General features: G+C 44.5%; 1 protein-coding gene across 2 annotated transcripts in view; it reads left to right on the top strand.

The window, feature by feature from the left end:
* Positions 1-15,667, top strand: part of PCP4 (Purkinje cell protein 4) — a 75,872-nt gene extending 60,205 nt beyond the window's left edge. The window contains exons 1-2 of one of the 2 annotated variants that reach the window (XR_005587517.1): positions 2,906-3,059; positions 15,458-15,592. Coding sequence is in view for 1 of the 2 variants with exons in the window: in XM_039497130.1 (XP_039353064.1) it covers positions 15,458-15,585 (128 nt within the window). In the remaining variant the exon portion in view is untranslated. Of the gene's footprint in view, positions 1-2,905; positions 3,060-15,457 lie in introns of those variants that run through there. The other variant, XM_039497130.1, reaches the window with a different exon arrangement.
* Positions 15,668-22,510: the final 6,843 nt, after the last annotated feature.

The raw sequence follows: 22,510 nt of genomic DNA, 5'->3' as shown, positions 1-22,510 counted from the left end.
GAAATGACTTAAAATATTAATGTTTCAGTACAAACAATATTTGTCACCATGTTAATTGTTGAAGAAAATCATCTTTAGCAGGCTAGATATTAGTTTAAAATAGAATTTTGTAAATTTATCTTTATGACTGTTCCTTTCTGTGTCATTATATTTTATCCGATTATACATAATTTTCAGCTATTGCATTTATCTTGTGTCAGAAATAATATTGCTGCTCTCTAACATTTTTAGAACTGGAAAAATATTAATCAGACACTTCAAAGGCCTCATGCTGAAAAAAACATTTTAAACTCATAAAAGAACCACCATCTTTGCCCTACATCAAAACTAATTTTTCACATTTGAGATAAAAACACTGCATTACCAAAGTAAAGGTCAATCTGAGGGAAAAAAGGATTCTGGCTGACTAATAAAGTCATCTTTATACCAAACGATAATTTACAGTTTTAACAGAAAGATGTTAATTCCTTTTCCCTCTTGTTTCTAGGAGTATTAAGGAGTTGCTTGCTGCTGGTCAGATAAATAGCTGTAGATTTAACCTTATCACTAGTCACAATCTTTATTTCTCTTCACACTGAGTGTGCAGTCATACTAGAGATGCAGGTTCTGGGGTTTGCTGTTCAGGGTTAGGTGTTGATTACTGTGGGGAAGTTATACCATCCAGGCACCTGTTTCCTTCAAAATAACCAATTACTGCAAAAAAAAAAAATAAATAAAACAAAACCCAATCTCATACTTTCAAACAGAACAGGTTGCCTTTGAGATTTGAAAGTGGTATTTGAAAATGTAAAATTATTAATACCATAAGCTAAGGAAATCAGAACCAATATATTGACGTGCAGAGAAAACTCCATCTCACCAAGTAGAATGGTTACAACAAAATTATATCCGTGTATACACTACCCTGTAGAATTTTAAATGCATAGATAGGAATGCTCTTCTTTAACTCCTGAGCTAGTTGGTAGGGATGTCCTTCTTTTAAAATAATGAAATTATTGTGTTGATTCGCATCTTTAGAATTAGATTCTCATATGCCATTGTACAGGGGTTGGGGGCTTCATTCCTCCCCCTCGCCCCCAAATCCATGTACTGACCTATCACAACTGCAGGGATGTGAAGGCACAGCACCCCAGCTGTGGCCTCAAACTTGGTAAGGAGTAGATAGGGCCACGCTCCTCTGACACAGGCAATAACTTCACAAAGGCCTATGCCTTTGCATTATACCAGCAAGCTAGGCAAGAGGTGAGCCAGAATGGGACTCTGGTCTTTCACATAAGTCCACCAAGCTGGAGAAGATCAGCCAGGAATCTCACAGAGGGCTGTCTCTTTACATCAGCCCGGCAAGCTGTAGCTGAGTCATGGAGCTCACAGAACTTTGCGTCTTGACATTGGCTCAGCCAACCAGAGGTCTGGGCCTAGATATCAACTCAGGAAGCTAAAAGAGCTGGCCAGACATGCCAAACCCGTGGAAAAAAACACAGAAATTGGGCTTGTTTTTGGCTTAATTGGCTTGTGAGTTGCTTGTTGGCTAGTTTTTGTTTTGTAGCTTGTTGTGTGTTTGGCTTGTAGCTTGTTGCAGCTTGTTGCTTCTTTTTTTTTGATCAGCTTCCAGCAAGCAGGCGCAAGGGCAGGGGAGAGAGTCAGGGGTGCACAGCGGCCCACCACAGTCCCAGACTGCACACCGGCTGGATCTAGTCACATAGAGTGTTGGGGTCCTTAGGGATTGGCTTGTTTTGGACTTGTTTGAAATGGGATTAGCTTGATTTTTGGCTTATTGTGAAAGTCGGGGTGCTTATTTACCATGTGAAAGGTGGCAACTGTGGAGCTGACCCATAGAACTCACAGAAGATAAGGCCAGCCCAATAAGGTGGAGATAGTAAGGCAGTAACCACACAAAAACCTGGTCTCTGACAGCGCAAACAAGCAAGATTGGTGGTAACCAGTTGTCATAAACGGATAGTTAAGGGTTAATGTCTCTTTTACGTGTAAAGGGTTAACAAGCTCAGTGAACCTGGCTGACACCTGACCAGAGGACCAATGAAGGGACAAGATACTTTCAAATCTCGGTGGAGGGAAGTCTTTGTTTGTGTTCTTTGTTTTGGGGGTTGTTCTCTCTTGGATCTAAGAGGGGCCAGACGTACATCCAGGCTCTCCAAGCTTCCTGAAATAGTCTCTTCTATTCAATATAGTGAGTATTAATTAAAAAGGCGGATTAGTCTTTTATTTGTTTTTGTATTTGCAAATGTGTATTTGCTGGAAGGATATTTTATCACTGTTGCTGTAACTTGTACTTAAGCTAGGGGGGAGGGAGTCTCTTTAGTTTTATAAGCTGTATACCCTGTGAGCATTTCCATCCTGATTTTACAGAGATAGTTTTACTTTTTCTTCCTTTAATTAAAAGCTTTTCCTTTTAAGAACCTGAGTGATTTTTTCTCTTGTTTGAGACCTCAGGGGATTAGTCTGACTCACCAGGGACAGGTGGGGGGACAAGAGGAGGGGAAAGGCGAATCCCTCTTTGTTTTAGATTCAAGGAGTTTGAATCAGTGTGGAGCCTCTCAAGGCAACCCAGGGAGGGGAAAATCTGGGGGGGGGGGAAAGGAGGGGGGGAATGGTTAGTTTCTCCTTGTGTTAAGATCCAAGGAGTTTGGATCTGTGTTCCCCAGGGAAGGTTTGGGGGGAATGGAAAGTGTACCAAAACCCTATATTTTTGGTTGGTGGCAGCACTATCAGATCTAAGCTAGGATTTAAGCTTAGAAGGGTACATGCAGGTCCCCACCTTTTGGACCCTAAAGTTCAAAGTGGGGAACAAACCTATGACACCAATAGTTTCACAGATATTTTCCTTGACTCACTAAAGCTACTGAGCTGATGACTTCATAAAGGCCTGAGCCTTGACATCAGCCCACCAAACTACAAGTATAGAAGGAGAGTCCTCTCAGAAACGAGTGGCCTGAAATTACCCCCAACAAGCTAGAGTTGCTGAGCTGGTGAGATTACAGAAGCTCATGCTTTGATATCAATCAAGTTCAGAGGAGCCTAACATCACCGAGAACAGCAAGGTAGAATTGCTGAGTCAGTGAGCGTTGCGGTATCTTTTAGTGAGTGATGCTGAGCAGCGGTTAAGGAAAAGGGGGAGCATATTGGAACAGAGCTTGACTCTGCTAACACCAGAAACAGTGTTCTCTCTGGGCGTGGAAGAGCTCAGCTCCTTGAAGTTTCCCTCCTAAGAACATAAGGACGGCTGTACCGGATCAGACCAAGGGTCCATCTAGCCCAGTATCTGTCTACCGACAGTGGCCAATGCCAGGTGCCCCAGAGGGAGTGAACCTAACAGGCAATGATCAAGTGATCTCTCTCCTGCCATCCATCTCCATCCTCTGACAAACAGAGGCTAGGGACACCATTCCTTACCCATCCTGGCTAATAGCCATTTATGGACTTAACCACCATGAATTTATCCAGTTCTCTTTTAAACGCTGTTATAGTCCTAGCCTTCACAACCTCCTCAGGTAAGGAGTTCCACAAGTTGACTGTGCGCTGCGTGAAGAAGAACTTCCTTTTATTTGTTTTAAACCTGCTGCCTATTAATTTCATTTGGTGACCCCTAGTTCTTGTATTATGGGAATAAGTAAATAACTTTTCCTTATCCACTTTCTCCACATCACTCATGATTTTATATACCTCTATCATATCCCCCCTTAGTCTCCTCTTTTCCAAGATGAAAAGTCCTAGCCTCTTTAATCTTTCCTCATATGGGACCCTCGCCAAACCCCTAATCATTTTAGTTGACCTTTTCTGAACCTTTTCTAGTGCTAAAATATCTTTTTTGAGGTGAGGAGACCACATCTGTACACAGTATTTGAGATGTGGGCGTACCATGGATTTATATAAGGGCAATAATATATTCTCAGTCTTATTCTGTATCCCCTTTTTAATAATTCCTAACATCCTGTTTGCTTTTTTGACCGCCTCTGCACACTGCGTGGATATCTTCAGAGAACTGTCCACGATGACTCCAAGATCTTTTTCCTGACTCATTGTAGCTAAATTAGCCTCCATCATATTGTATGTATAGTTGGGGTTATTTTTTCCAATGTGCATTACTTTATATTTATCCACATTAAATTTCATTTGCCATTTTGTTGCCCAATCACTCCTGCCTGTTCACTGTCTGGCAAAATGAGGACATATCAGGTAGGAGTATCTGCAGTCCTGCATCAGAAAAGCAGGCGGTGCTGTCCCTGGCTGGGGACTTTATAGGGTTCTAACCCTTCCTGCCAGTGGGTGGATCAGCACCAGCATCTGATGGGAGAAAAACTGTCTGAACTGAGACCCCATCTGCCTCCTTTCTTCAGCTGCAAGATCTGTCCTTCTGTTATCAGAGGGGTAGCTGTGTTAGTCTGGATCTGTAAAAGCAGCAAAAAGTCCTGTGGCATCTTATAGACTAACAGACGTATTGGAGCATGAGCTTTCGTGGGTGAATACCCACTTTGTCGGATGCATCCTTCGTCGGATGTCCTTCTGCTGGCTCCCTCTCCCATCCAGGGGGACAGAGCAGGAAAGAGGCTGTCTGACACCTCCAGCTCCCCCTCTATTCCAGGGACAGATGGAAACTCTGTCTCTGGCTTCCCTCCTTTAACCTGAATCCAGGGGAAACCGAATGGTCTTGTCAGTTCTCTCGGCTTTCCTGGCCCTGTATAATGGAGAGGGTCTTTGGGAAGACCATGATTTGCCTATTGTGCTGCTCCACACTCTGCGCACAAATCCACACTCTCTGGCAAGGTATGAGCCTTCATGGGAACTGCTGTGGAGTTTGGTCAAGTATTCTCTTGTCCTATCACACAAGATGATGCACCATCACTTTACCACATGGAGGTAACATCCATGGGATCAGAAATGAGGAGCTCCCCACTTCAGTTTTGGTCTGCTTTAACCAGGGCCTGTACTGGCTGGCTTAACAGGCTGGGGTCAGGGAAGCATAAAGAATGGTGCAGCCTGTGTAGTCCTCTGAGCACTGGGCCACTTGAGGAGGCATTGACCCTACTGGAGGTAAAGTGCCTACGTGAGCTAGCTTTCTGTGGGGGTGATGACATTCTTCCCCATCCCTTAGTTGCGCCAGTTGCTAAGTAATGCAATTCAATCCTTGAAAACAATGTATTCGTTGGGGTATATTCTACCCACGTTTCTGTAACTCCTGTTGATCCTTACTGGGATAAGGAGAGAGTGTGGTACTTAAGGTCTGAAATGTCATTACTATTTATAGTTTTCAGCCTATGCTCCAGTACAGTTTCATACCGAATGTTGTTAGAGGAAATGAAAAACAAACTTTGCTTCATTTATGGCAACATGAAGCTATTCTGAGAGCAAAGAGTGAATTGAAACTCTTAAGTTTAACGTTCTAATTTTCTAACAGTGTTTGAAACGTGTATTTCCCTATACCCCCTTGCTTTAATGCCTCATAGGGCTGTTTTGTATTCATGGCTTGGGAGGAAAATCTAACGTTTTTCCATATTCCTGTGCTGTCATCATTCATTTTGGTACCGACTTGAGAAGTAAAGAAAGAAGTTAGCCAAAGGCATTTGTGAGTAATTACACTTGCACCACATTTCTCAGGAGTTAGCTGGGAAGCCTCAGGGTATGTCTACACTACAAGAGTAGTTCGATACAACTTAATTCGAATTTGTGGAATCGACCTTACGAAGTCGAATTTGTGTATCCACACTAAGGACAGTAATTTGACTTTGTGATTCCACACTAACGGGGCCAGCGTCGACTTTGGAAGCGGTGCACTGTGGGAAGCTATCCCACAGTTCCCGCAGTCCCCGCTGCCCATTGGAATGCTGGGTAGAGCCCCCAATGCCTGCTGGGGGAAAAAATGTGTCGAGGGTGGTTTTGGGTAACTGTCATCATTGAACCGTCAATCACACCTTCCCTCCCTCCCCGAAAGCGCCTGCGGGCAATCTGTTCGTGCACTTTTCTGGTCAGTGACAGCGCAGACGCCACAGCACTGCGAGCATGGAGCCCGCTGCAGTTATGGCCGTTTTCACCTCCTCGCACCTTTTTGTCCACCTCTTCCACAGTCAGCTGCTGAGAAATCGGGCTACTTTTCAATGGTGCTGCAAGCACTGGTGGACCATAGCGGACGTTTTACCAACATCAACGTCGGGTGGCCAGGCAAGGTTCATGACGCGCGTGTTTTCAGGAACTGTGGTCTGTTTAGACACCTGCAGGAAGGTAGTTTCTTCCCGGACCACAAAATAACTGTTTGGGATGTGCAGATGCCTATAGTGATTCTCGGGGACCCAGCCTACCCGCTAATGCCCTGGCTCATGAAGCCTTATACAGGCACCTTGGACAGCGACAAGGAACTCTTCAAGTACCAGCGAGCAGCGAGCAGCATGACCTGTGACTGTTCAGTTTCTTTACAGAGAAGCTGAACCTGCCCCTGTTTCTTTACCCGGTTACTGTTGACTATCCTCTGCAGTTACATACCCCGTTCACCCCGTTTCCCCCACTTTCAACATACGTGTAAAAATAAAATACATGTTCCATTGTTACTTAAGAAAGGTTTCTTTATTAATGACTTTGCGTTAAAGGGTTGAAACTGGGACGCAGACTGTGCTGGGTAGGGTGTGCGGTGATGTAAAGACCGCCTCTAAACTCAAGGAATGACAGGCTCCTGCTCCTAGAGCGGTCCGCAGTGCCGGACTGGTTGTTTCAACGGAGCCTGCCATCCCTCCTTTTTGGGATTCTGTGTGCGGGGGCTATGTGACCTTGTGGCGGAGGAGGACGGATACAGATTCCTCTGCTGCGTGACTCTGCGGTCCAGGACAAGGACCGCTGCATAAGATCTGTAACCGCCCTCCCCCGCTACAAAGTCACGTCCCCACCCACCCACACAGAACCTGGAAACCACCTCCCATACCGACCAGGGTGCCTACTGACTGCACTGTGTGTGTGACCTGCTGCTGATCCTGCCCCGTGTCTGTACCCTGGTAAAGGTGACCGTCCTATGCAATTACCAACCCCCTTCCCCACCCCCCCTTCAAACACAGTCTTCTGTTAAAAAAGCATGACGGAAACAGTAATTAACAGCAAAGTATTTTTAATAATTAACTAGACAGTTAGGGGATGAAACTGGGATTGGGGCTTGGGTGAGTCTGAAAGGGAAGGACTTCTCAAAATGTAGGGTATGAGAGCTTTTGGGTACTTGAGCACTCTGCTGGGGTGCAGTGACAGTTTACACGGCCTCTGGCGCCCCTCCTTCTGGTTATTTTTGGTGAGGGGGGGTATGGGACTTTGTGCCGGGGGAGGGCGGTTGCAGATACACTTCAGGGGGGCTCTGTCCTCCTGCCTGCGGTCCTGCAGAACATGCACAAGGCGCCGGAGCGTGTCCGTTTGCTCCCTCATTAGTCCAAGCAGCGTTTGAGTCGCCTGCTTGTCTTTCTCACGCCACCTCTCCTCCCATTCGCGGTGTGAGCGCTGGTACAGAGAGAGGGTCTCCCTCCACTGGCTCTGCTGGTCTGCCTCGTCTCGGGAGCAGCCCATAAGTTCAGCGAACATCTCGTCCCATGTCATTATCTTTCGCCGCCTAATCTTTGCCAGCCTCTGTGAGGGGGATGCTGTGGCAGGTCTGGAGACAGTTGAAGCTGTGTGATGGGAAAAAGGTTGTGAATTCCTTGCAAAGATACATTTTTGCGAACAATGAACATAGTCTAGTCTGTGTCTGTGAACAAGAGCATGCACAGCACCTATCTCGTGTGCACTCCTGCTGCAGGCAATCCGGAAAGCATAAACTCTGCCCCTGTTCCACCCCATCGCAGTGTCCCCCGACCCTTGGAATTCCTGGTTGAGATCCCAGTGCCTGATGGTGCAAATTTCATTGTCGCGGGTGGTTCTGGGTACATGTAGTCACTCATTCCTTCCTCCAGGAAAGCAACGGCAGACAATCATTTTGAGCCCGTTTTCCCTGGATTACCCTGGCAGACGCCATAGCGTGGCAACCATGTAGCCTGTTTTGCCTTTTGTCACTGTCACCGTATGTGTACTAGATGCCGCGGACAGAGGCGATTCAGCAGCGCTACACAGCAGCATTCATTTGCTTTTGCATGACAGCACAGATGGTTATCAGCCATATTGTACCATCTACCATGCCATTGTAAATTGGCAAGGTGATGATGGTTACCAGCTGTATTGCATTATACCTTCTGCTGCTGTCATAGGTGCCCCTGGCCGAGATCAGCCGGGGGCACAAAGGACAAAACTGGGAATGACTCCCCGAGTCAATCCCTCCTTTATGGTATCTAAAAATAGAAGTATTCCTGTATAGAATATGGGGCTAGTGTAGTAGAGATCCAGTGTTTCAGAGAACCAGAGAGCACAGCCGCTCTGTGTTAGATTATTCAGGAATGATGAGCTTCATGCCATTCACAGGGGGTGCTCCTGCAACAACCCCACCTGTTGCTTCCCTCCTCCCCCAGCCTTCCCGGGCTACCGTTGCAGTGTCCCCTGATTTGTGTGCTGAAGTAATAAAGAATGCAGGAATAAGAAACAGTGACTTGTTACTGAAATGAAATGAGGGGAAGGCAGCCTCCAGCTGCTATGATAGTCCAGACAGGACATTAAGCAGTGTGGGGGAGAAGAGAACAGCATCCTGCTGCTATGACAGTCCAGGCAGTACAGAATCTTTTCTTTACACATGAAGGGCGGGGCTGATGGAGCTCAGCCCCCTGTTGCTATGATGAAGACGGTTAGCAGGCCGTCTACTTATGGGCTGATGACGAGGACGGGTACCAGTCGTATTGCACTACACCATCTACAGCAAGGCTGCTGCTGATGATGACGACGGATATCAGTCTTATTGCACCATCAGCCACCCATGAGGCGGGGGGGGGGGAAGAGGATGCTACAGTACAGTGCCGCAGCATCGTGTCTACCAGCAGCATTCAGTACACATAGGGTGACATTTAAAAGAGTCAAGAGACGATTTTTTTTCCATTTCCTTCTGGGGGTGGGGGAGGGGGGTACATTGATGAGCTATGCCCTGAACCGTCGCGGACAATGTGTTTGACCGTACAGGTATTGGGAGATCAGCCAAGAATGCAAATGCTTTTCGGAGACTGCAGGAACTGTGGGATAGCTTGCGTCCTCAGTCCCCCCTCCCTCCATGAGCGTCCATTTGATTCTTTGGCTTTCCGTTTCGCTTGTCACGCAGCAACGTGCTGAGTCTCTGCTACGCCGTGTGTCTGGAGATTTTTTAAAAATACTTTGGACCAGGCGTAACATTACAGTAATTCCCCTAATTAGATGCAGGAGTCTCCGAGCGAGATCACCCTGAGGACGGTCACTGAAGGAGATAGAGAGCACATGCTGCGTGAAAGCCGGCACAAACCAGGGGCCTATGCAGCCGTGCTCAGGGAGGCAATGCTCCCTGAGTACCTCATGAAAGCCTGGCACGGAAAGGTGTGCTACCACGGAGCACCCAATAAGGCAGCTCTCCCCAGGAACCTCCTGCGGAGGCTTTTCGATTACCTCCAGGAGAGCTTCGTGGAGATCTCCCAGGAGGATTTCTGTTCTATCCCCATATATATATACCTCCTTTTCACATAGTTCAGGTTCCTGTTCCATTAATATTAAAAGTTTACATGTTTAAAGCACTTACCGACTGAGCCTTCCCCTGATTCAGGGTCCGGGTTAACGGCCGGGGAGGGTTGGTAGGGGCTCTCCGTGAGGGTGATGAAGAGATCCTGGCTGTCGGGGAAACCAGTGTTGTAAGCGCTGTCGCCTGCCTCGTCCTCCACAAACCCTTCCTCATCTTCCCCGTCCGCGAACATTGCCGAGGAACTGGCCGTCGACACTATCCCATCGTCAGAGTCCACGTTCACTGGTGGGGCAGTGGTGGCAGGCTCTGGAGCGTCCGTTTGTCGCTTTGGTCTTCTGGTAGCCTTGTCTCAGGTCCTTGATTTTCAGGCGGCACTGCATTGCATCCTGGCTGGATCCTCTGTCTCTCATGGCTTTGGAGACCTTCTCGTAGGTCTTTGCATTCCGTTTTTTGGAGCGCAGCTCCTAAAGCACAGACTCCTCGCCCCACACACCAAGCAGATCCAAGCCTTCCCGGCCAGTCTATGCTGGGGCCCTCTTTCTATTCAGCGATTGCCTGGACTCCTCTGCTGGAGAGCTCTGCATCGTTGCCGGTGCTGCTGAGCTCGCCCCGATGTCCAACCAGGAAATGAGATTCAAACTGGCCAGACAGGAAAAGGAATTCAAATTTTCCCGGGGCTTTTCCTGTGTGGCTGATCAGAACATCCAAGCTCGGACTGCTGTCCAGAGCGTCAACAGAGTGGTGCAGTGTGGGATAGCTCCCGGAGCTACTAAGGTTGATTTCCGTCCACACCTAGCCTAATTCGACATGGCCATGTCGAATTTAGCGCTACTCCCCTCGTCGGGGAGGAGTACAGAATTCGAACTAAAGAGCCCTCTATGTCGAATTAAATGGCTTCCTGGTGTGGACGGGTGCACGGTTAATTCAAATTAACGCTGCTAAATTCGAATTAAAGTCCTAGTGTGGACCAGGCCTCAGTGTGTACAAGGATTGTTCGCCTCTTTACAGGAAGAGTCTGACAAAGTTTCATTATCCATCTAGTATTGGTTATTGCTTATAACTTTCTGCAGCACAAAAGAAGGTTAACATTCTAGTTCTGGAAATGGAATAGATAGTTCTGTAATACTCACTTATAGAATTAGAGATTTATTGGACACTGCAAGTTCCAGTACCAACTCCAGCACACACCGGCAGGAAGACTGAACTTGCTAATCACCCCAGATCACAACAACAACAACATAATATACAAGACAACAGCTTAATGCTAAAATAAGGATATAGCACCATCTACTGATGGAGGTGCTGTCTAAAGTGGCCAGTACAGATCATATAGTATTGCAGCTGGCAGATAGTTCACTATGTGAAGTCATTTTGAGGGGTGTTATAAATGGGAGACTCACCTTAACTTGCCCATATAAAATAAAAAAAGTGGGGATGAGGGATAATCTTTGGACAGAGAAGGGGAATCCTGTTTGTGTATCGGTACCAGCATTTGAGCATGTTAGTAGTGGACAAGTCTTAATAACCTGGGAGTCTGTGGTTTGTGAATGTTATGTTGCATTTTAGATTGGACATAATGCTCCATTGAGAGTCTAATGTTGCTGACAGTCATAGAACACCCTTAGAATGTGTCTTCACGGGTTAAAAATGGTGTGATCTGAACCCAAGTTAGCCAACTTACAGTAAAATCTTACAAAAGACTGTGCAGTGTGTAGTTTTCACAAAAGGTTGCCAGTCATGTTAAAGATTTTACCTTGAGTTAGTTCAACTGAGTTAGCCAGCTCAAGTTAAGAACACACTCCCGCCCCCCTTGTGAAAACAAGACCACGTGTGTCCATCTGACTCATTCTACATAGGGACATACCAAATCCAGTGTCTGACAATGGCCAACTGATGCTTCAGAGGGAGCTTCTAGAAACCCCACAATGGATAATTATGGAATAACCTGCCTACTGGGAAAATTTCTTCTTAACCTTCTTCAGTTAGTGGTTGGTTAATTCCCAGAATCGTGAGGGTTTATAACCATTTTAAAACAAAACATATATGTTATCATAGACGCATCATGCGAGAGCACCATGTGCCGCCACTGATCTTGTAAGTAACAGATTAGGTACCAGACTTCAGGTGGTTCCCAAGTAGACATAGGTACCTAACTCAGCCCAGATACAGGTGCCTAACTTCCCAAGATGGGCAGGGCTTAAGACACAGCCTCCTTGTCAGCCCCTGCTCTTGGCTAGCTTGGGCAGGCTTTTGTGGATCCCATTTTCAAGTGCTTATCTCTGCACATGCATTGTATAGGGATCCTAGGCATGTAACCCAGGCTTTGTGGATGCCACTAAGGGGCTAGGAGCCTAAAAGTTAGGATGAGCATTGCAACACTTAAGTCCCTTTGTGCAGAGGCACCGAGTCCCTGGGCACACTGGAGCTTGCGCGCCCACAGAAAAAAATAGCGGGTGTTCAGCACCTACCAGACACAGCTGTTTGGAGGCTCAGGAAGGACTGGAGAGGGCAGAGAGCGGCAGGCAGGTGGGGGCCTCATGGAAGGGGTTGGGGCTGGGGTGGGAAGAGGCAGAGTGAGGGTGGAGCCTTGGGGTGGAGCATCCGTGTGGAAAAATAAAAGTCGGCGCCTATGCTTTGTGGATCTGGGCCCTGGCATTGAAACTCATATTTCTGTAATGGGGAGCAAGTATGGCTTAGGGTATGTCTACATTGCGATAAAAAACCTGTGGCATGACTGTGGGTGGCCCAGTTCAGTTGACTCAAGCTCAGGCTGTGGGTCTAGCAGTGCAGATGTTTGGGCTTGGGCTGGAGTCTGGGCTCTGAGACCCTGTGAGGAGGGAGGATCTCAGAGCCCGGGCTCCAGCCCAAGCCCAAACATCTACACTGCAATTTTATAATCCCACAGCCCAAGCTTGAGCCAGCTAACCTGGGCTCTGAGCCTCAGCACCATGAGGTTTTTTAATCACCATGCAGGCATACCTTTAGAGGTTATGAGAGCTGGCTCTGTTCCTGGTTCTCCTACTGACACATTGTGTGAGGCTGTGCAAATACCTGCCTCAGTTTCCTCATGTATAACATGGAAATTATGTTTCTGTATCCCATAGGATCAATGAACGAATGTTTGTAAAGAGCTTTGAGTTTCTTGGATGGAACGGTTTTAGAAGTGCAAAGTAATACTAGTGGGATTAAGTTTTCCACCAAGTAGCCTTAATTTAATTAACCTTTTGATTGCACTATGCAACCAAAATTATTGTATGATCTCAAACAGGTCATCACGATGATGGAGCAGCCAAACTTGAGCAATGCTGTGAGCAGGTGCTCCAAGTCATAAAGCCACTCACTGAAGTTTGGCTCACCTGCCCCCCTCATGACAGAAAGTTGGGTGGGCTAAACCTGAGTGGTGCTGTGACCCTGCATACCAGGTTACAATACATAGAGTAGGGCACCAGTTCTAGCCCCACAGGAGAAAAGGAGCTGCTACTGCAGGGTGAATCATGGACACACACACACAAGTCATGAGCAAATGGAAAAACACTATCTATGACTTTTTTTCACACCATGACAAGCTTACAGCCTTAAAAATGATACAAAATGTCAAGCCTCCAGGGGCTCTCTAAATTGCATGGGCCCCTGTGCACTTGCACCCTCTACTCCTCTGCCAGTGTTCCCAGGCCACATCCTACCTCCCAGTCCATCATGCTGCCTCCCCACAGCCTGTGTTTAACACAACCTCTCCTTTGGTTCCCAGGTTTCTCCTTAGGTCCTCTCAGCTCCTTCTTTCCCTGTCAGAACACCAACCCCGCGGGACTGCCTCTCAATTCCTTGTCCCATTTCCAGGACCACCTCAAGGATTAATTCCATCCCTGTGGGCTTCTCCAATCTGCCTTTCCCAGACTCTTTCCAGAGTCAGGGAACTGCCTACGTCCTCTCTCCTGGACCTTCTCTGTAGCTTTCACTTGCTTCCTTTACAAAGAAGACCCAGGTTCTCCCCAGCTGGGTCTAATAACAAATCAAGCCCATTATAATCTCCAGATGCAGCAAAGTAGACTGAGCTCTGACTCCTATTAATTCTTTGTTCACCTGTGTGGGGTAGAAGCCCCATCACAGATGGGGTAACAAGAAAAGATAGATAAAGAGCTCTTGAAATTTAAATAATTTATTTCAGAATTTGTTTTATAAATCTGTTACAATTTTCTTAATAAAAAAGAAAAACAAAATAATGTCAACATGTTTGTTTATTAATAACAATCATTATTTACAGAAGACCTTATTGTGTCATCCTTACTCATGAGGAAGATTATCTTGCTCTGAGTAGTTCCACTGAAATCAGTACGATTGTTTGGGATTAAGGTTCTGCTCAGTGCAAGAATCACTGAGTTGGAGTCCATAAACTGAGTTGGAGTCCTAAACTGTGGTAGGCACTTCAGTAAACAGTTGAAAGGACATGCAGTATCTCCACCCCCAAGTATTCAAAAATTATGCATTAGGTACCCCCTAATGATAAGATTTTTAATACAATCATGAGATTTCAAGAATAGTATATTTGGCATTCTTTTTATTTGGTCTAGGACAGGGATCAGCAACCTTTGGCATGCGGCTCACTAGGGTAAGCCCCCTGGCGAGCCAGGCTGGTTTGTTTACCTGCTGTGTCCGCAGGTTCAGCCGATCGCGGCTCCCACTGGCCGCGGTTTGCCGCTCCAGGCTAATGGAGGCTGTGGGAAGCAGCGGCCAGCACATCCCTCGGCCTGCACCGCTTCCTGCAGCCCCCATTGGCCTGGAGCGGCGAACCGCAGCCAGTGGGAGCCGCGATTGACTGAACCTGCGGATGTGGCAGGTAAACAAACCGTCCCGACCCGCCAGGGTGCTTACCTTGGCAAGCCGCGTGCCAAAGGTTGCCGATCCCTGCTCTAGGACTTTTGCACCTTTAGGATTCATATTTTAAGCTTATCTCTGCTAATGTGAGGGCTAGCTACTTCCTTATTCTTTTTAAATTAAAGGCCTAGCTACTTCTTTTTCAATTAAAGCTGAATTTCTGGTGTAGTCCCATGACTCCAGGATGTAGGGCTTTAAGAAACACCTCAAATATTGCAAAACTCATGATAAAATTACAAAATATAGAGACAAAAGAAATGGTCTCTGCCCTGAATATACTGTAGATTACAATTCGAGGCAAGACAAGGCAAGTTGTTCTGAATGAGTGGACCCCTGGATCTGCACAGAGCCCTACTAACGCCATTGGGGCTCCATGCAGGCATAGACATTCACTGGCATGCAGTTCATTGTAGGACTGGGTGCTAAGTTTGGCCATAACATTTTATAAGTAGAGCACGGTGAAAATTTTTGGATGAAACTTTTTTTTTGGTCACCTCCCAAGAATGTAGGTTGAAACTCTGTGCACGTTCATGTTGAATTCGCCATATTGTTTGTCAGAACTCCCAAATCCCTCGAAACAAAAATTCCAAAGAAGTCAAAATGTTTCCTTTTGACATTTTCAAAAGAAAACATTTTGACTTTTCAACTCACAACAACTTTTCATTTCAAATTTTAGGCCAGTTTTATTACAAATACTTTTAAAGGTTAAAAGAACCTTGAAAACAAAACAAAACTTTTTTGGTTCAGACATCAAATAAATAGATCTTATTTCTAATGAGAACTCTGCTATAATTAGAGCACCAATTAGAGCATTGGAGTTTCTGTGACCAGAATGTTAGTTCAGCTGCTGGGACTCAGCACTTTGTGGCTTCATAGACAGACTATGTGAGAGAAACAGGGGGGGGAGTGACTTCCATCTCATGGTGCAGTTGGTTATCATATTCTCAAATTAATATTAATTTGTTTTTCATTTTCTCTGGACAGATGGACAGAAGAAAGTTCAAGAGGATTTTGACATAGACATGGACGCACCAGAGACAGAACGGGCTGCAGTGGCGATACAGTCTCAGTTCAGAAAATTCCAGAAGAAAAAGGCAGGATCCCAGTCTTAGTAGCTACCTTGTAGTTTAAAGTGGTAGTTCTGAGGTGATCTGTCAGGAAATTAATAAATAAAACTAAGATGCATGTACAGAATATTTAAAACCCTATTGGCAGGTATGTAACAATGAGCTTGTGAGTGGCTTCATCCTTGTGATTATCTCCAATCCCTTTTCTTCTGTAACTCACCATTTTACTTGATGTTGTAATAAAAAGTTAGGATGAAGTAATTAAAGTGTCTTCTTTCATCTGTCTTTATATTAATCCAGCAAGCACAGTGTTACAAACAAATCCAGCTCAGATACCTGTTTTCCTCTTCACTTACAGCTTGGAGACGTAATGTAGCACCATGTATTATGAGATTTTTTGCTGAGGGAAGATATAACATGTCTGAGCCCTGCTTACCTCATTTAGAGAATTCCAGCTGCCAGTCAAATGTGACAATAAAATGATTTTTCCTGTAATGAGGTGAAAGTGAAAAATCACAGACAGGAGGTGGTATGGAGGAGGCAGGTGAGCCATTTATTTTCGTCTCACAATTTGGACAATAAAATGGTTCAGGTGAGGAAATCACCACCCACAGTGGGTCCCAAGATCGAAAACAGAGAACACAATACATCCCCATTTGGATCCTACTGGTCAGAATTACACAGCTTATGCCAGATGTCAACAGTTCTAGAAATAACCCTCCCCCTCCACCTCCCACCAACATACACATTCAGAGATTTGATGTAGAGGGAGATTTTCCCCTCTAAACTCTTTCTTTCCTGATTATAACTGTTCATTACCTATCCAAACAATGAATGTATTTTTCCTGACCCTCTGTATTTTCCCATGGTTTGCTAAGTAAACCACAACATATGCTTTGCCTCCTGTTACAGTTTTCTCTTTCTCTAGGTACTTTATGTGACCATCCTTCCCCACCCCCACCCCCCAGTCACTGAAATATGTTAGCTTTTCATTAATACATTTAGCTCATAGCACCCTTGTAAGGTAGGGAAGCACTATTTTTCTGACAAAGTAAGTAAGAGCCAGGAATAAATGAAGATTTTCTGAATCCTAGTTCAGTGCCTCAACCACAAGATCATATTTTGTCTCTAGCTTTGCTGCCTTTCTGTTGCTTACCTCCTTTAGAAATTTCACAAATAACTTGTGAATATGAGCCTAGTAATCTCAGGGTATGGACCGTAGAGAACACAGACTTCCCATTTTTCTTTCAAAAGGTACACCACATCATATAATTAGAGTCTCAGGATGATAATTTTAAAATTGTAATGGGTTTTGGGTTGTGGTAATACCATTTTGTTTAGGTCAATAAATCTTTATAAAATAAAATAATAAAGGATTGCATTAACCTTGTGAGCTAGGTCATGTGAAATAGCATAAACTTTGTAATAGTTCCTTAATTGGATAAAAGCTATGGACAAAGCAATAGGCTTTTATTCTTTATCTGACACCCCTTGGAGTAATTTAACTCACATGGTTAAATCATATGGTTGGGGCAGAATGAAAACCATTTCCTTGTTGAAACACAGCAACTAGGGCTATTGGTAAATGGATTACTGACCTTTCAGCAACAGGACTATTTTTCAGCTTCAAGATCAGAGTTCAACTCACAAATAAAGTCTGTCACACGATGGAACAATCAAGAAGGCATGAGAGAATGACATTTGGATTAATCGCTACAGACTTTGATGCAGACAATCCTTTTATAGCAGAGTATTTTTATACCACAGCTTCATTGCAGATTCCCATCCATGTGGGCACCATTCTAACATCTAACTCTTGCTTTTCATTGGTTCTTTGCTCATGTTCAAGTCAGAACAGTTTTAAACAAGGCTTTCCTTGTCACAAATCTGTACCCTCAGTAGACAAATATGGCTGTTGTTGGGCTGTGGGAGGGGTTTGCAGACATAGGCATACTTTTCTGAAGCACATGACCTATATTCAGCCAATAACTTGCCCTATACTTGGGGCTATGCTTATAATTTTCATTTGTATCTCATTTTTACTTCCAAACACCAAGCTGGCACTCAATTCACTTGCCCTGGGAGTTTCCTAGCTGAGAATAGCTAATATCTCAATTACGTTTGTGTTGCTGCTGAAATACCCAGGTCCCAACAGGTAATCTGAAAGATTGTTTCACAACAGATGCTCTGAGAGAATAGAAGGACATCAGCCCCAAAAAGTACCTATCACAAATGGGTCAAAGATAATGTAATAGTAGACAGTGGGTTGAGTGGATCTAGATCCTTGCCATATGTAGGATTTTAACTGTGAATTCAATGGATAAAACCTCCAGACAATCACGAGGTGGAAAATGATGAAGATCCCATCTTTCCATAAGCAGCTCCAGAGACTGCAACACTAACGATTCCTGTGAGATGGCCCCACTAAATGGTTAATCCTCAAACTCATCAGTGAATAATCAGCAATGTCATGGAGACAGGAATCAAATGCTTAAGTCACTTTTAAAAAACCCCCAGCAGCTTATTTTTTATAATTATAGCTGTGTACATGCCTGGTTACATGTGTAGTTAGGACAAAGTACAAATGTTTTATTGTTAGCCTATACTTCAGTGGGGAAGGCTTGTGGAATAGTCAGCTACTCATTCCATGGTTGTTTACTTCAGATCAGAATTTAGGCAGATCCTGGGTAAGTCCAGACTACTCACCATATTGGCGGGTAGCGATCGATCCCTGAATGCGCTCCCCATCAGCTCTGGAACTCCACAGGAGCGAGCGGCGGTAGTGGAGTCGATGGGGGAGCAGCAGATGTCGATCCTCCACCATGAGGACGGGAGGTAAGTCGGAATAAGATACTTCGACTTCAGCTACGGTATATTGCGTATCTTACATCGACCCCCCCCCCCCAGTGTAGACCAGGCCCCTGTGTGGTAATACAACCTGTCTTCCTGTGTCTGTGAGCTAGACAGCCAGGGAACTGCAGTGTCTGTGTGGGCCCAGCAGCCTCAATAAAGGAACTTCCTTCTGTTTACTACACCTACGCCTGTCTCTTCCCTGTTATGAGGGATCTGGCAAGTCCTCTAGATTTGCAAAGTGCTCTTCACATTATTAATTTTCTTCCTGGATTGCTTGCACATGTTGTCCATTCTCAGGCCAACAGTACATTTTCTTCTGCCTTATGGGATCCTAGTGAGCTGCCACCCCTGGGTGCCTCACTTGATTATGACCAATGGTTTTTTTGATCCAGTTATCTACCTGTTATCCCACAAAGTACCCTGCAGCCCATGTGTGGTTGTGGTAGTGTTCCTGAATATCCTGTCCAGGCCCCAGTTCTGGCATCCAAGTAAGAGATATACAGGTGTCTTGTTTGTGCTTATTTCACTCCATGTGCTAATAATTAATAATGACATGTTGTTCTGGATGCAGCAGTAAAAAATATGCCTGTCTCCCTTTGTATTTGTACATCTTATATAATGCAGACCACCACAAGCCTTGCTAGACTATGCAAATTGCACCTCTTTTTGACATTCACCTTCTTGAGTATAAAGTGACCCATCTAGAATCAGCCAGGGAATCAAGCCCAGTGAACGTAAAGGTGCAATGTTAAGAGACTGAGTAACTGGAAAGATAGTTTCAACTATATATACACAGTGCATAGGCAGTAATAAATACTCTTTTGGATTGCTTGCAGAGCAGACTTTTCATCAGATCTGATTAGTGAAATGTATTTCAGCAGCTACTGTATAATCTAGTTCAGCCAGAAATACATCAGTTTGCAGCACATTTGAAATTGATCCAAAATATCTTGGCTGAATATAGCAGTGTAAATATGTCAGGAAAGATATTTAGAGAAGTATGAATTGGGGAGGAGGGTGGCAGACAGCAGAGGAGGTTTGCTGAATAAAAAGAAAATAAATGTAGTAAATAAGGGGTGTGGGTGAAAGTTCACAGAATCATTTGAACGGAAACGCTAATTTGTTAAAAACTACTCTTACCCTTTTTGTGGGGGTCTGCAAAACAAGTTTTTCTTCTTCGGTCTCCAAAAACACCCAACTGCTGTCTACTATGATGACACCATTATGCTTTGGGCTGGCTTGAGGATTTGGGGAGATTAGTTAGATGATTTGTTGAGATACAACCAAACGCAGCTGATTCATTTTAAATAACATTTTCTGTGTGTTGAGAGGGAATCTTCAGATCTCCCAGTTTCCTGTTACAGAAGTGTTGCCCATGTGCTAGGATCCATGTGTAGTTGCCAATATTTGATAAAAGTTTTTTCCCTTCAGGGTAAATTGTTCAAACAAATAAGGGAACTGAAGGCTCCTACTGCCAGAGGGATTGGGTGCATTTTGATGAATTTTAGCACATATAGCACGTTACAGACATTTGGGGCCTGGTCCGAAACCTGCTGAGGTCAGTGGAAAGACTCCCATTGAATCCAGTGGGCTTTGGATCAGATCCTATGAGATCTCATTAATCAGCACAAAACTCCTGTGAGGTAATAACAATAAGGAAGAATTGTCATCCTCATTTTACAGGGAGGCAAACTAAGGCAGAGAGATTACATGACTTGATTAAGACCACAGTGGGAATCTTTGTCAGAGCTGGGATTGAAATGCTGGAGTCCCCTGGTCTCAGTACCATGTTTAGTCCTTTAAATAAAGTTGTCTCTCCTGGCCAGAGGTTGCAGGCAGTGGCAGTGGGACAGTTTTTATCAGCTTTAAGATCCGTTATTGCCAGAGTGGGTGACACTGAGCCGGGATCCTCTCAAATGTTGCGAAACCTTTAGCCATGGCTGTCACAGACACAAAAGTTGATTACTAGGAAGCTGTAAGAGGGTTCGTTAATTACTTATGGTTCTAATGGATATGTATACACTTGACATTTTAGTCATATTTTAACACACATTAACTCACCTGATTGTAAAATCTAGTGTAGAAACGCTACAGATGTTGGATCCAGGACAGGTGTGTGTGTTCTGTGTACACTAGACATTATGATCATGTTTGTTAATTAATGTGTGTTAAAAATTCAAATGAGAACATACCCAAGGTAAAATCAATTTAGTATTTTGGCCTAGTGATTGGGTTGCATTAGTTTATATCAGGGGACCCCAACGCGGTGCCCGCGGGTGCCGTGGTGCCCATGGGGGCATCTAAATGTGCCCGCGTCCTGGCCGGCGGTGAGGCACCCGCCGAAATGCCGCTGAAATTTCGGTGGCATTTCGGCAGCGACGCCTCTCGATGACGCCGCTTGTTGCCGACAAGTGACATCATTGAGAGGTGTCGCCGCTGAAATGCCACCGAAATTGGGTGGCATTTCAGCGGGTGCTCCACCGCCGCCACGGTCCTGCGTCTGGCGCCCGCCAGACAAAAAGGTTGGGGACCACTGGTTTATATCTTCACAATTAAAAGGTCTCAAAACTCATCTAAAAAGAAAGCCAAGATTAACCGTGACATTTCTAGTGCTCACAGTCCAGCTCTGAGTTGGTTACTTAGTCCATCTCCTATAATGTGGCACTGCTGTTTTTATTACCCTTAAACTGTCCCTGACAGATGGGCTCCTACCCTTCAATAGCTCTAGTCCTGGTGAATATAAAACACTTCTTTGGCCACTTGTTCCATTCTGAACTTTTCTTAAAGCTATAGAGATTTCTTTGTATTTTACCTAAATCTTCCTTGTGCCACTTATACTCATTTGCTGTAGACCAAATATGCCCAGTTCCCTTAACCTTCCTCACAGGTCTCATATTCCAAAACTTTAATAATTTTTGTTGCTATCTTGTGAACTCTGCCAGTTTAGCTACGCACTTGAAACTAAATGCCTCCATCCAGCTGAAACATAACCAATGCCAAGCACAGCCAAATAATTCCCTTGATTATTCTATATGCGATACTCCTCTTACTACAGATCTATATGGTTTCTGGCATTTTCATGACAGTGTCACTTTGGTTCATATTCACTATTATTTCCATTAAGTCCCAGAGCCTCTCTGTGTTCCCACTGTCTAGTCTATATTTTCCCATTCTCTACACAGTTGTCTTCATTTTTAAAAGAATGTATTGGCTGTTAAGTACCTCTTCTATCTTTCTAACTCAAGTACAACTTTGTAATGCTGTAACAGTTCAGGAATCCAGGAAAATACACTTTACCCACAGCTCTTTACCCTGTAAACTGAGCGGGAATTTTAATTAGATCATGCTTTTGTATGTGTTTTCTAGTACTTAATTATTTCAGCCAGGTGCAGAAACACCAATGAACTTTTTTGAGCTTAAGAAAAGGTTTGGATCACTTCTTTTATTCAAAAGAGTTGGCTGGTCTCTCCTTGCAATGATGAATTACTTGGTGGGAAAAGTCTGAATATGCTTATCTAAAAATAACCCATAAAATAAGCCTGAGGACTGCTACCTGCTTTCAGTGTGGTATGCTGTCGTACAGGGGCCAGACTGTGACGCTATTATTTACAATGAATAGTAGTTTACACCATAAATAGCCTTACCGAAGTCAATAGGCCTATTTGTAAAGTAAGATACTATTTCACCTGATTAAGGGTATTGTAACCTGCCCCCCCCCCGAAAACACATAAAATAGGTACATTTAGTTTAGAGTTGAGGCAAAATGATATTGCTATTTTTCTTTAATCATCAACATTTCAGTAGGGATTCAAGTCTAGTTCACTTAAAATGCTTTACTATATAAATATTAATAGTGATAATAAAATACTGATAATAAAACAATAACAAAGCCAAAATCTTAAATTGTGGTAGCACTTCCAAAGGCAGAAAAAAATATTGTCCCAACCCCAAAAGTGTACAGACTGGTATTGAACAAATGCATTTTTATTGAAACTAGGATTATTATTTTTTTCAGTGCAATATATTTTTCAGACAATCAACTGTAGTTTATCTTCACTTTCTTTGGGCCAGTTTCTGATCCAGCCACATGCAGCTGCCACAGAAGCATAATGGGGAG

The sequence above is a fragment of the Mauremys reevesii genome, linkage group 1 (assembly GCF_016161935.1).
Source record: "Mauremys reevesii isolate NIE-2019 linkage group 1, ASM1616193v1, whole genome shotgun sequence".
NCBI classification, from domain to species: domain Eukaryota; kingdom Metazoa; phylum Chordata; order Testudines; family Geoemydidae; genus Mauremys; species Mauremys reevesii.
Note: the sequence above shows the minus strand (reverse complement) of the source record. Positions and strands in the feature narration are given on the sequence as shown.